Below are 12,999 nucleotides of genomic sequence, written 5' to 3' on the forward strand. Positions count from 1 at the left end.
CAATTTGGGCGTCAGGAGCGTCCAGTTTCAATGATAAGTCAATGTTCAGACGTGATCAGAGGTCCTGTGACGCGTTTAGAGTGTCGGGCGCTGGGCAGCGGTCTGACGGCAGCGTGTTTTCGGCGTCCCAGCACGATGTTTTCAGAGTTCAAATATCTGAACTTTGGTAAACAAGACGCATCGCGTTGACCAGTCAGGGACTCTACTTTAGTCCATGACGTGTAAATGATGCAACCAGCGGGTGGAGTCCAAAACAAACATGGAGGCGAATCTGATGGTGTTCTCCTGAAATTGAGGATATTTTCTTCTTTGTATGGGGACAATAATAAAAAGGTCATCTAATTTCGTTTGGATTTTTTTTCCCTCCTCTGACTAATGTGTGACACCAAGTTGTCAAAGTGGGTCACAGAGAGACGGAAGTACCGTTGAATTGGTTGTCATTTATTTGCAGCTCCTGCAGTATCTGGTGAAGCTCACCGTACTGGAGAGTCTCTGAATGATCATGAACCCAGACAAGGAGACGTGATTACCGATGCTTTTTTAGAGCCCCTCAACATACATAAACCCGATCTCTAAACATTGTCTGTCTCTTCAATCCACTGTAATCAAGATACACAGTCATTGCTTCCATGTAGCAATAAGAGTAAAAACTTTTGACGGTTAGCTCCTACCACTCACCTCAGGAGCATGAAGTTTGTGGACACATTTTTCATCAAGCGTCCAAAAAAGAGGCAGAGGACACACAAATCAGATTTGGTGTGAACTCAGCATAAAGTGTCCGGTCCACAGAATATAGATTAAAATAACAAATGTTTTTAAAAAGGCAAATAGAAAAGCTGAGATAGTAAAACTCAATGGAAAAGTTAGATGAATGCGGCAATAACAACAATAATTTAAGTAAGTTCACAGATGATTAAATAAACAAATGAAGGTAAAATTTCTGAGACAAAAATAAATTATGAGGGTCATTAACTCAAATGAATACAGTTACAAATTAAAGTGATCAGTTCTCACATTCTATTCATGTTTCCTAAATGGGTTGTTCCTCTGTAATGTTGTTGGACGTGTTAATTTATTTATTAAGGGGTCCATGGGTTTGTTGAGTTTATTTACTCCCCTGTTCTGTGAGGGTTTGCTCCCCCCCTGTGGGGCTGACGTGGACTCCCACCATCCTGCTACCTGTTCTCTTTAGTGAGTTTTAAAACCCTAAATGTGAGGACAAATGGAGGAAGAAGCTTGTCACTGTTCATACTCTGATCGCTGTTCCAATCAGATCCTCCAGGGGTTTTTTTTCTTGGAACGTCGTAGTGTTGTTCCAAGAACGAAAGGCGTTCATCCATAAGCTCCTGCTGCGTCCGCAAGTGATCTGGACTTAAAGGTACCAGACGCTAACCGCAAAATCTGGTGTGGTGGCATGAGCGGAACCAGAGCACGACCCCATCGTCTGTTGATGGCTCAAAACAGCGGAGTGTAACACAAAAACAAACAGAAACAGCTCTCTGCTATATAAGACAGGCCAAATAAATGTGACTCAATGTAAATGTAAATGTTTGTTTACAGTTCCTGTAAGCCGTTCTTTGATCAACCAATGCAGACCTTCTGTTGTAAATGAGAGCTGCACCGAGTGTGACGCCACCCATAGAAAAGGCTGGACTTCCAGCTCCAACCAAATGAAGTCAGTCATTTTTTCACAATGCGGACGCCGCCATGTTGGAGCCACAAGTCGTCAGGAAACAGTGATTGGTTTTAGTCGGTTTGAGTCAACATTTCTATGGCAACCACTCTCACCAATCAGGAGTGAGCATCTGTCTATCAGACGAGCTTTAGCTGGTGGTTCATCTCTTAGAAAAAAACAGCCGCAACTTCCTGCTTTTTCTGCCACAATTATCACAAAAATTCACGTGAGATTGCGGGGGGGGGGCGCTGTCGATCAATACAGACCATGAATTTCTGCTTTTTTTTTTTTTTTTGGATGCTGGTGTGCCGCGGGATTTTTTTCAGGGTTAAAGTGTGCCGTGGCTCAGAAAAGGTTGAAAAACACTGGTCTATCAAACATTTTAAACGTTTTGCGTGAGACCACCTACTTTTGATGAGCCATCTGATTGATCAGTTTATGACTCGAATAACTTCCAATAAAGAAAAAATATCATGTTAAATAGAACATGTTAAAAAAGAGATCAGAGCAAGAATGCTTATTTATTCTGACAGATAGAAGGACTGAGTTATAGATATTAACCCTTGTGCTATCCTAGGCACTTTAACATTGGGAGTTGGGTCATTTAGACCCACTAGACAGTGCTCTAAACCTTTTTTCTTCAATGATTTGTGATCTTACAGTGGTCATTACAGTGTGGTTCTGGGGAGATCAGATCCGATTAACAGTGGTGCTTTGGCACGGTTTGTATTGCCTGGAGTGAAATAAACCATCACAACCCCCTGCAGGCCAGATGCTGACATTTGGTTTTGGCACCTACTGGTCCAATCATCTGACCTTCAGCATTAGTGCTGCACGGTTGTCCTTTCCCACAATCCCTCCTCCCTGCTCTTCCACGGGCGGCCGCCTTCCTGCAACGACAGCAGCAGCTTGTGGTGTTAAGTGAGCTTCACGGGTCAGTTGAGTGTTTTCCTATGAGCCGTAATCACATGGGGGCTTCCCCTCCGTAAGAAAAGACGTTGCAGGTGATCGGCCGGCCTGAAGCAGCTCTGTGCGCTTCAACTCCCATGTGAAGAAGATTCCATTCAGCATGGTGCTCTTTTTATTAAACTGAAGCACATGTTTTACAGGGTCAAACATCTTTGCATGTTTTCTTCTAAAGCCAGTCATCCTGAACATGTGTTTATAAAATGTGAAAGCACATTTCTCTGATTGCTGATTTGTTTTAACAACCTGTTTACTGCTCCTTACATTTGCATGTTTGTGTCCTTTCTCCTAATATTTGATGCCATACATGGAACCAGGACCTGAAAGTCTGGTTTTTGAACTGTGCACTTCCCCTGGCAGACACTAGTCAAATGCAGCAATTTTACTAATATTTTACTAATATTGTCATTTATTTCCTCTATTCTGACCATTTTACAAAGGCAACTTTCAGTTACGCACAAAGTTTATCAATTTAACACTTTAATCACTAATGCATGTTAAACAAGGATCTCTCCATCTAATCCACTACTATGAGATGAGAAACCAGTTGATTAGAAAGAAAATACTTTTTAGAAAAATAACCAGCATAACTGAGAAATAAATGTTGTAAATCAGTCAAGAGGAAATAGGTCAGACACAAAGCCTTTTGTTCTGTTTGTCAAATAAACTCAGAGTTACAGGCGGTTGGAAAACAGACTAAAGCTTTAGTCACATGCTGCAGGTGTTGGGCTGTCGTGAAGAGGAGCGGCCTCATATTAAGGGGAGTGCACGTATGTCTTGCAGTTCACTCATGTAGCCACGTCAATATCATTAAAATGGAATGTACCATTGTTGTGTGTGTGTGTGTGTGTGGTAAGTGTATCTAGAAGTATTTGTAAGGATAATGTAAGTTACATTCACGTAAAGCATGCAGGTGATGCTGTCGTATGATGCGCTCATGCCACACTCTAGTCATTAGTAAGATGCACATACTGGCTCCGTACTGACGGCACGCATGTGGTGTGCACGTGATGCACAAGTGCCCACATGAAAGTCATAGGACACCCACACAAACTACACTCTGATTGTCTAATCTCCTCATTTCTAACTGTCAGGCGTAAGGACTCATCACTTGAACAACATTAACGGGCTCCTGAGGCAGAGCCCAGGACGTTGGTGGTTTGAAAAAAGGAAAAATCCTGCGCGTCACCGACGTCACCAAAGTGTTCTCTACTATAGTTTTGCTCTACGGGCTGTCTGAGTGATCTACGATCTGAAAATGTGTGGCCCCCGTACCCGTGCCCATACCTCGCCTGCAGACAGCCCAGATCCACCCACAAGCTTAACATCTGGGTTTAGTGTGACGTCACTGATCGCTTCATGAATTTGTGTCCTTTCTGTTGTAATTGTCTGCATTAATCACACGCGGGACTTGGTGGAACATGTGTGAAGTGTGTAACAGTCCTCCTCATATAGTTCCCTTTCTTCTGGAGTGTTTTGTTCGTGTTTTGGTTCATGTTCCCACGCTTTTCTGTCTGTGTGCGCCTGACTGCTCCCGTGCATCTGTTGTTCCCACGCCAGATCACCACACGCACACACACACACACACACACTGTGTTTGTCATCACGGCTGGCTAGACTCCACAACAGCAAGCCTTGTCCTCTCTTATCTGGGGGCTCCACACACACCGCTTCATTGTGAAATGACACACACAGTCTGTCTCTGGGGTTGGACCTTTTAATTCATCTTGACATCAGCATAGGACAACCTGTTGGTTGATTCGAGCCGCTGCAGGTCCTCCGCAGCAGATCCTGGAAACATCAGCTGGTGTTTGAGGTTACTGACTGATCCTCAGCCCACTGTCAATGGATTGTGAGGAGACAGGTGGAACAGAAATGCTGCAGTAGACATTAGTGGATGAGAAACACATGCAGGGAATGAGCAGGTTTCATGGCTTTCTACGCCAGCAAGCATGACAATCAATGTGAACATTTTCTAAAAATGACTCAAAGCAACCAATTAAAACCGCTCAGCATCACAACTGTGACACACAGAGATCCAAACTGGAAAATCAGAGGATCAGGGGCTCCTCTGCTGGTAGTTTAAAAAGAAAACAACCTTTATTTTCATACTTGGTTATCAGCATAAGCAAGTGGGAAAAATAGTCCAATTGGTGGCTGACTACATACTTTCTGCCCCTCTGTATGTATCGGTTGATCTGTTTCTCTAATCAAGAGCTTGCCCCGGTCGTAAAACACTTAATGACTATTTTCAAACTCTCGATTAGTCTCATAAATTCCATTTTTCCCCCTATTTGTGTGTCCCTGTGCAGATAAACCCCAGCGAGGTGGAGGCTCTTCTTTCTCGGCTGCCCTGCACCTTCAGACAGGAGCTGACTGGAGTGGGAGCCAGTTTGGAGAAACGCTGGAACTTCTGTGGCTTCCAGGGCATCAAGAGCGCATAGGCAGCGCTGGCTGACACCTCTGGGATGTGGAAGGGGGACGCCAGGCAGACGCGGCAGCGCAGACACTGTAGCAGCAGGAAAAAGGCACAGCATCGAACCCTCAGCTATCACAGACTCAGCTGACTGTAGAAGGACACACAGGAGGGATTTCAGATCAAGAAAAAATGTTTGAAAAAAAACATTTCAGGGACTCTGCGTAGGTGGAAGAGGCTTAAAAACTCTGTGTTGTCATGGTTACAGGGATGTTTGGAGTCCTCAGGAGCTTGAACTGAGTTCCTCTGTGTCTGCAGACGGTTTTTTGGCTCCCCAGGAGCTGCAGGAGAGCACCGGTTTCTACCGTCACTGGATTAATTACCTAGTTTTGCTCACAGCTGGAAGACATGCACTCCGTGAGCGTGCACATAGCTCTGTGTGGCGTGGGACAGGTCTACAGGGCTAACTGGTGAGGGCGGGGGGGGTGATCAGGGTTGGCCTGAGCATGCCCTTTGACCTCCCTCTCTTTTTGCCATTTGTAACATAATTCAAAAATGGATATATTTCTTCATTTTCTGTAAAGGCCATCAACAACTGATTTACTTCTTGTATTACACTGTAAATGCCCGGAGGATATTTTTGATTATAAAAGACTTTTGAGTATAGAAAAAAAAAAAGAGTATGTGTGTGTTTTTGTATTCCTGGTTTGCAGAACGGCTGGTTGTGACACTGAAGCTGTACAGAGACACACACGCCACGGCACAGAGACACACACGCCACGGCACAGAGACACACACGCCACGGCACGAGAAGGTTGTGCTGCAAAAAGTAGAATAAGAATCTCTAGAAAATCACTAGAAAGTTGCTAAATGTTCTGTTCATGCAGCCAAATATCAAAATCTAGAAACAATGACTTCCACACAAGCGTTAAAACAAAGGGAAAATACGCTGCTATCTTAGATGACCCCACCCTTATATTGACGTGTTCTCCCTACCATGACAAAGGTGGATAAAGGTGGAAAGATTTCATGTAATCCATGGACACCAGTGAAGATCACAAATCACTGAAGACAAAAAGGTTCAGAGCACTGTCTAGTGGGTCTAGATGACCCAACTCCCAATGTTAAAGTGCCTAGGATAGCACAAGGGTTAAGAACACGCTAACATGGATTCTTGAACAGAACTATAGCCCATGGTGTTCAGACTGAACAAGCAGGAAGGGGCTTCTCCTTCTTTTTCTACTGTTCACTAACACATGTCCACCATGTACACTTTGTAGAGTCTCGTGTGAAATGTCAAAGGGTGAAAATCTGATGAATCTTGCTCCAGGATTTTTCTTTCACAGCTCCAATGACTTGGTGTCATAGAATTCCACAAATATTCATTTCTCCTCTGTGATCAATTTTCAAAAAGTTGGTACTTCTGAAAATTAAAAGTGTGCCATCCATACGTCACTACCAAATCCAAGTCCCTGATTGGTCAAAGTTCAACTGGGTGAACTCTCAATGCGTGTTTAACGGCCACGCATTTTATACTTGGAGCGCCATAGGAACGTCCATACTGGCGTTTTTACGTGATACTTTGTATCATGGAAGCCCAACACGTGTCCCCTTTTCCACTGACTTTTCATTGGAAGTTTCATTGGAGTTTTTTGAGTCTTAAATCAAGTTTTTTCTATTTTCTAATGAGTATGGAGCAAAATAATTTTGACTCATTTTAATAATAATTTTCCTTCTTTCCAGCTCTTCTTAAGACAAAAAAACCCAATGCTGATTATAAGAAAAGCATGAGGGTGTAAAGTTAAAACTACTTCATACTTACTACAATATCTTAAATGTCTAAAAACAAGAATTGAAATCGTTGCAAGTATCCAATAGTTTGCAGTGAAGAGCTGCATGTTTTCTAGCTGCCTTTAGAACCTTACATAAGAGCGTTAGTGTCTTTCAAGAGCCAATTAAGGCCGGCTGTCAGCCTGCTGAAAGGCAGAGTGCTTCCACATCAAGCTCAACAGGAAGCACACCTTGGGGATCATGTTAATGATGTTTAATTGGTGAGGCAGTCAGTGTGTGGGTTCTGGCCCGGATCCACAGAAGTTACACAACACCTTTAAGATAAAGAGGGCTCACAGCACCAGGACTGAAGGTGCTCTTGTTTAGAGGCACGCCCTCAGAAGAAGCCATTCTTCTTCTTTATATGCAGGATGTGCCCTTCTGTCACCACTTCTTAAGAAATGAGCAGATACATCGTGATTGTCCATGAATTTCTGTTAGAAAGTCCTCAGAACAAGCATCTGTTTTTCTGGGTTTCGTGGCTTTGTACACGGTAAAGAAATGTGTCAGAAAATCTTAAAAACGTTCTTTAAATGAGCAAAAAACATTTGCAGATGGGGCAAGGCCAGATATAGGCACGGGCAAAGGGGGCAATACCCCCCAAATCCTGTGTTTCTGCCCCCTAATATGTTGGCCTGCAAAAATCCGCAAAATTTCATTCATCTTCTGCCGTTTTGTCCCTTTCGGGGTCATGGGGCTGCTGGAGCCTATCCCGGCCACTTGTGGGCAAAGCCAGGGGAAATTCTGGACAGGTTGCCAGTCTGTTGCAGGACCACAATCACACATCCATTCACACCTAAGGACAATTTAGAGTTTCCAATTGACCTATGAAGCATGTTTTTGGACGGTGGGAGGAAGCCGGAGACCCCGGAGAGAACCCACGCATGCACGGGGAGAACATGCAAACTCCACACAGAAAGGTCCCCCGTTGATGTTCTGGTTCTGGTGTGTGCTACCGTGCAGCCCTAATTAAAGAAATTTCAAAACAAAAAATAGCAAAGATGGACAACTAGACAGACAAACAGAAACAAAAGATAAATGCAGCCTCAACAAGGCACAAACCAGTGTCCTGCTAGTGACTGTCCCTAGCCCGGTAAATGCAGAGGGTAGAGTCAGGAAGAGCATTCAACATAAAACCTATAAGACTAATAGATCAAAGGAGAAATATATGGACACGTGAACTGATATGATGATGCATTTAGAGGCTTGAAAGGAAAATGACACCCCAAACTCGAAACACACCCAGACTTACGCCCCTGCAATGGGGTAAATACATTTGTTTGACCAAGAATTCTTGTTGTAACCCTTGTGCTATCCTAGGCACTTTAACGTTGGGAGTTGGGTCATCTAGACCAGTGTGGGGTTTCTGTGTCGTCTACGTTGGGATGAGAAAGAACTGGAGCTTGTGTGTGGCTGTCGGTGCTCCTGCAGGATGGGATGGAGAGTTCTGCCTGATTGTGCATCACTGCACTTCCTTTTTTCCACGCTGGAAGGCTTGCTCTCTGCAGAGCGTCCCTGATGGCGAGCTCCGCGCCTCACACCGACCGCGTCTCCGACTGACTGTGCTTCCTCTGCCCGACACGAGCTCAACACTAACACTCCTCTCCTTCACGAGCTGCCCTCCGTCTTGAGTTTCCTACGCACTGACTGCAGGCGCTCGCAATTTATCTCCTTTACAGCTGTTTGTGTCTGAGCGCGCGGCCGCAAACACGCTTTAGGATCTCAGGCGTCACACGAGGAGGTAAACACAGACTAATTAAATCCACCAGCAGTCCCCCGTGAACGCTGATCTCTATTCACTGTTGTCTTTTGGTTGGTGCAGCGCGGCGTGGAGCCTCTTCATTAATTCAATTCAAGGTGTTTGCAAACACTGGGATGAGATCCACATGTCCAACTGGGACTCTGGGTGAGAACATGATCAGCCCCCCACCAGAGTCACAGAGATATTAGAGGGTGCAGAAGGAACATTTGCATGAAGGGCAACAGTTGAATAATTGATCATCTATCAACTAAGGTGACACATTTTGACATCATTTGATTCCGTCTAATTATTAAGTGTTGTCTTTCTGGCATTAATTATTTCCAAAGGAACAACAATTCCATCTATTTGAAGCATGAAAATGGCTGCAAATTAACATTTTAAAGACCCACTCTGTTGAAAATTGTGCTTTCTGACTTTTTTATCCTGTTCTTGAGAAATTTTAATGGAAAATTAAGATCAAAATTGCATTTGTAAGTGTATCTTTACTAAAATCATTGTGAATCAGGAGTAGACGAAAAAATGCTGATTGAAAAAGATCGTGTTTGTGGTGTAGAATATACACTGAGCGGGCCACAAGCTTCCTGCTCCGCTGATGCATCCACTTATAAACAACTAGATCCATAAACGTGATATCTGAATTAAAACTGTACGGCTGGATAGCGCCAATATTGCTCGCCATTTTTGTTACAGCGGTAATAATAGGTTGGGAGTGTTGTAAGTTAGTGGGAGAGCGCGTTAACAGAGAGGTCTCAGTTATGGTGACGGGAAGTGGGATAGACTTGCTTTGCCCCGACAGTCCTGCCCACAACTGAGAGTCAAATTTCTAAAGGGTCTATATCATGCAAAATCAATGTTTTTTTTTAGTTTTTATGTGGATTATAATGTTTATTCCTGACTATAAACAAACCAAAGTGGTATTTTGATCTATTCACACATTTCTGAGTATTCCTCTGAAAAACTCAGAGCACCAGCCTCTCTATGAATTCTCCGAAAACGAGTGGATCTTCACATTGTGACGTCATAACGTCAATAGCAAAGGGGTGGCTGTGGTGCAGCGGTAGGGCAGTCGACCCATGATCGTAAGGATGCAGGTTGAATTCCCGCCTTGCACGACCATGAGTCGAAGTGTCCTTGGGCAAGACACTGAACCCCACCTTGGCTCTGGTGGGAGGCAGGCGCCTGTGTTCGGCAGCGGAGCGGCCACCAGAGTGTGAGTGACTGGGTGAATGGGTGTGTCACTGTAAAAGCGCTTTGTCCTTGTAGGAAGAAAAGCTCTGTACAAGTAAACGCCACGCCATAACGCGAGAACAGGAAGAGTCTGCGCTGCCAGCACCACCCCCAGGCTAACACACACACACACTTTCCTTTCATAACTGCAGTATGTATTTCATCTTTTCAAAAGTTTGGATATTGCTTGTTTTCATGGACGTGATGCAGACAAGCTGCTAAGGCCGGCTCTAGATTGACGTCATGAAATGGGCGGAGCCTCAGAGATCGAGTCGTCTAACTTCCACGTAAGAAAATCCCAAATATTTAATAAAACTTTTTGTTCTTTTTTGTGCCAAAGATAATATATTATCATTTACATGGATATTTTTTAACTACAAAAGAATAGCATTATATAGGCAAAGAACTACTGCCACTCTGCAGAAAACGTCAGAGTTGTTTTATTTTGGCTAATAGCGATAATTAAAAAACTACTGGGAACGCTTTTAAAATAGATCAGAAGATGATCAGAGTGGGCCTTTGAAAAACATTTCAAATTAGACTTAGTGTCGTAATTACAGGTTTTTATCCTTAATCATTTGCTGAACTCTTATAATTTACATAGAATAATACATGTGTTAGCAAGGGTGGGGAAAAATAATCATTTAATATGTTAGTCCCTTTTTTGTAGTTATCACTTTGGCCAAAAAAAAAATCTTTTTTTTGTGTGACTTTTGCCATAAATTAATGTGTATAAGAGGACAGAATCTGATGTCTGGACCTGATCTTCCCTCCAAAGTTTCATGGAAGAACATCATGGATCCGTACTAAGATTAGGGTTCAACCAGATCTGATTTGGAAGTGAAGAATCTGCTGTTAATTTTCTTTGATGCTGCTGTCACAAGTTTTACATCAGGGACTTGATTCCAAGACTCCAGTCGGAGGCAGGATTGAAGTTTGAAAAAAAAAGAAAGAAAGGTTATTTTTAAACTTCAGATCACAAACATCTGAACAAGATGGGGAAAACCGGGAGCTAAAAAAAGGCCACGATCAGACATCTCTGTGCAGAAACCAAATTCTCAGAGCAAGTGACCAAGAATGGAAGACAGGTGTGTGGAGGAAAACAGAGAAGTTGGATAATGAGGAGAACGCCAGACAGGTGCAAAGCGAGTCAAAACAAACAGAGAGGCGCAAAATAATGTGGGAACAATGCCAAACGTGTAAAGGAAAGAAAATGGGCTTTTTGATGCTTCTTTCAGCATAATTACCACCTGCTTTAAGATGAAAGGATGCTGTTTTAGGGCAACACTCCGCTCCAAACCGAGAACAAAAACAAACCTGCCCTGGGCTTCGGCTTCTGAGCTCGCTCTCATCATGGCGGTGCCTCGGCAGGTTGATGAGTTTGACCGGCTCACAGATCTGCTCACTCTATAAATCACTTGCTGTTCTGATTTATCGCAGGAGGAGAGACACGCCAACAAGCGGGAGGCAATGTCTCTACAGCACCTCCTGTTGGGCTCCGTGGTAACTGCACCTCACCTGACTGTTGAGACGCTGATTTGCATGATGACCCATAGACTGTATATTAGAACTGGACTGAGTGACTCCTCCCCTTCTCACTGGCTCCAAGAAGACCAAATCCCATGAACCCCAATCTTCTATTGAAAAATAAACAATTACTCAGTCATTCTATTCTAGCAAGAATTGTTGCTCTGATACAGTTTTTATCCTATTACTAATCCTATCTTTTTTCATGATATTTTTTGCAAGTTATGAACTGGCCAATCAGATGCCTCCATAAAAGTATCTGGTCTCACGTCCAATGTTTGACTGACAGATTTTGTGTAGCCTGGTTTCAAGTAGGAGTGTGGCATACCGATGTGAGGATGACCACAAAACTAAAATGTACTAATGCAGGTTCTTGGATGCATAGTTCCTGCTAATTCTACGTACGCATAAACTTTTTTAACTCTGACATCATTTCCGGGTTGCCTGTGCCGCACTGCAGCTCCACAGCTCTCCGTGCCCCAGAATTTATCTTTAAATCAAATTCTATTGCAGATATTGTAATTTATTCTTTTCTTTTTAGCTGCTGTTTCAGTGGGAGAACTACATGCATTTTTAAAACCAATGAATAGGAGAAAAAAAATCAGCTTTTGACTAAGCTCTCTGGGATTCCTGGGCTTCAGATACAATAATAACCTGCAGAGTTCAACGCACACAGTGAATCTAACAGCTTCTATCCAGCATCTGTCGGCCTCTTTCCTTTACGATCTCTCACAAAGGTCTTACCCGGAGCAGGGAGGAGCTGAAGGCAGAGCGTTAAATGCCCACAAGCTCTGTGCACCTATGGAGCAGCAGCTGAGTTGAATGGACTGAAGTAAATAAGATTCGATGGAAATTTTTACATTCCTCTGTTCACTTATGAAGTTCAACATAAAACAGCAGCTGCCTGATCAGAATGATCTGAATGCTGCGGCTCAAGTCACGTTCTGTGGGATAGTGATCCTCTCTGCTAACAGGCAATAGCCACTCCTGCCGCATGAATCGAGTAACCTTTAGCAAAGATAAATTGCTTTGACGAGACTGCAATTATCTGCAGACAGGCAGCCATCTGAGAGAAGTTTATTTTTAGAAATGGCAGGCGGCTGGGTTTGGCTCCATCCTTTGGCTTGTTGTCGCTCCTTAAATGCAGTTTGAAGTATATATCATGTTTAGCAGCAAAGCTTTATGAGTGAAACGGATCAAAGATTTACTCCAAATATAACCAATGCCATGGTCACAACTGCCCTTACGGGTGGGTACGGGCTGTCTGCGGGCAAAAAAAATTTTCATTTTAAAACCCATCCAAACCCCAAAGTGCGCACTCCTTAGCCACTCCTTGTGCGCCGCGCTTGCATCCTGACTGTTACTCCACAACACACTTACCACACACACAACAATGGTACATTCCATTTTCATGTCGTCCCTTGAAGCGGCCGAACAGACCTCAAGGGAACTGGAAGACACACCTGCCCTTATGTTAAGGTGTGGGTACTCCTCTACAACCCTAAAGGGGCGGGGCCAACCCAAAAGCCCCCGTAAGGGTGCATGTGACTGAGGCTATGTCCAGTTTCCCTCCCATCTCTTCAAAAACTATATAGT

General features: G+C 43.6%; 1 protein-coding gene across 9 annotated transcripts in view; it reads left to right on the forward strand.

Annotated features, from left to right (window-relative positions):
- The window catches only part of enox2 (ecto-NOX disulfide-thiol exchanger 2), a 223,206-nt gene extending 217,461 nt beyond the window's left edge, over window positions 1–5,745 (forward strand). For all 9 annotated transcript variants that reach the window (XM_023958993.2, XM_023958992.2, XM_023958990.2 and 6 more), the window contains one exon: window positions 4,954–5,745. In XM_023958993.2, the coding sequence (XP_023814761.1) occupies window positions 4,954–5,085 (132 nt within the window). In that variant the 3' untranslated portion in view covers window positions 5,086–5,745. The remainder of the gene's footprint in view (window positions 1–4,953) is intronic.
- The last annotated feature ends 7,254 nt before the right edge of the window (window positions 5,746–12,999 follow it).

This window comes from Oryzias latipes, chromosome 10 (assembly GCF_053564925.1).
Source record: "Oryzias latipes strain Hd-rR chromosome 10, Olatipes_Hd-rR_3.1".
In the NCBI taxonomy this organism is placed as follows: Eukaryota; Metazoa; Chordata; class Actinopteri; order Beloniformes; family Adrianichthyidae; genus Oryzias; species Oryzias latipes.